Source organism: Triticum dicoccoides, unplaced genomic scaffold (genome assembly GCF_002162155.2).
Source record: "Triticum dicoccoides isolate Atlit2015 ecotype Zavitan unplaced genomic scaffold, WEW_v2.0 scaffold31264, whole genome shotgun sequence".
NCBI classification, from domain to species: Eukaryota; Viridiplantae; Streptophyta; class Magnoliopsida; order Poales; family Poaceae; genus Triticum; species Triticum dicoccoides.
Window position 1 is genome coordinate 1 of NW_021262452.1, and position 1,420 is coordinate 1,420.

General features: G+C 46.8%; 1 protein-coding gene across 1 annotated transcript; it reads left to right on the plus strand.

The window, feature by feature from the left end:
* Positions 1 to 122: 122 nt before the first annotated feature.
* On the plus strand, positions 123 to 1,417 carry LOC119345843 (plasma membrane ATPase 1-like; the record flags this gene model as incomplete). The annotated part of the gene is made up of 6 exons (XM_037615704.1): positions 123 to 257; positions 348 to 527; positions 607 to 813; positions 903 to 1,022; positions 1,099 to 1,218; positions 1,307 to 1,417. Coding segments are annotated over 6 exons (873 nt in total), but the record flags the coding sequence as incomplete, so codon positions are not given.
* Between the last annotated feature and the right edge of the window lie 3 nt (positions 1,418 to 1,420).

Consider the following 1,420-nt stretch of genomic DNA (forward strand, 5'->3'; position numbering starts at 1 on the left):
TCATTTGCGCCACCTACCACTCTATATATGCTGCTTCAGTATGCCTACATGTCGGTTTTCAGTTGAGGTGTCCCAACCCACATAGCTCATTCACAAGTCTGAACTTTTCTGTCATAATTCAGATTCTTCGCGATGGCCGGTGGACCGAGGAAGACGCGGCCATCCTTGTGCCAGGGGACGTCGTCAGCATCAAGCTCGGAGACATCATACCTGCAGATGCACGCCTCCTAGAGGGAGACCCTCTCAAGATTGATCAGGTCCTTCCCTTCCCATTGTTCCTGACTTGTTGAAGCTGTTACTTTTGAGGCTTCTCTGCATAACATAATTTCTCTTCTCTTGTGCTGTAGTCTGCCCTCACTGGAGAATCATTGCCGGCCACCAAAGGCCCCGGTGATGGCGTCTACTCCGGTTCGACCGTCAAGCAAGGTGAGATCGAAGCCGTCGTGATCGCCACCGGTGTTCACACCTTCTTCGGAAATGCTGCGCACCTTGTTGACTCCACTAACCAAGTGGGCCATTTTCAGAAGGCAAGACTGTAGCCATCACCTTACTTTCTTGATTGCATTTGTTGACGATATCGATGATACTATTATCTTACCGGTGCAGGTTCTGACGGCCATTGGGAACTTCTGCATTTGTTCGATTGGTGTGGGAATGTTCATCGAGATCATTGTAATGTATCCTATCCAGCACAGGGCGTACCGCCTTGGAATTGACAACCTCTTGGTCCTTCTCATTGGAGGCATTCCCATAGCCATGCCGACAGTCTTATCCGTGACTATGGCTATCGGGTCACATCGATTATCTCAACAGGTTTTCACCTGCTACACAAGCATAGTTTGGCTTTCGGTTTTTTTAATCTGCATTAATTTACTGAACCACGGTATGATTTATTTTTTCAGGGAGCTATCACAAAGAGAATGACTGCAATCGAGGAGATGGCGGGCATGGATGTCCTTTGCAGTGACAAAACTGGGACTTTGACTCTCAATAAGCTTACTGTGGACAAGAACCTTGTTGAGGTAAGGCGAGGATATTACTTGAACTCTTGCATTCTTTTTCTGATTCATATATCTTATGAAAACAAGTCCGGCCCAGGTTTTCGAAAGAGGCATCACTCAGGACCAAGTGATTCTCATGGCTGCTAGAGCGTCTCGAACAGAAAACCAAGATGCTATCGATACTGCAATTGTTGGGATGCTAGCTGATCCGAAAGAGGTACTGTGCCATACTTTGTCGATGCGCTGGCAGATGATTTTACCTCATTTATATGATGAAATGACTGTTTGCCCATATGTTCACGCAGGCACGTGCTGGTATTCAAGAAGTTCATTTTCTGCCATTCAATCCTACTGACAAGAGAACGGCGCTGACATACATTGACGCTGATGGCAAAATGCACCGTGTTAGTAAGGGTGCA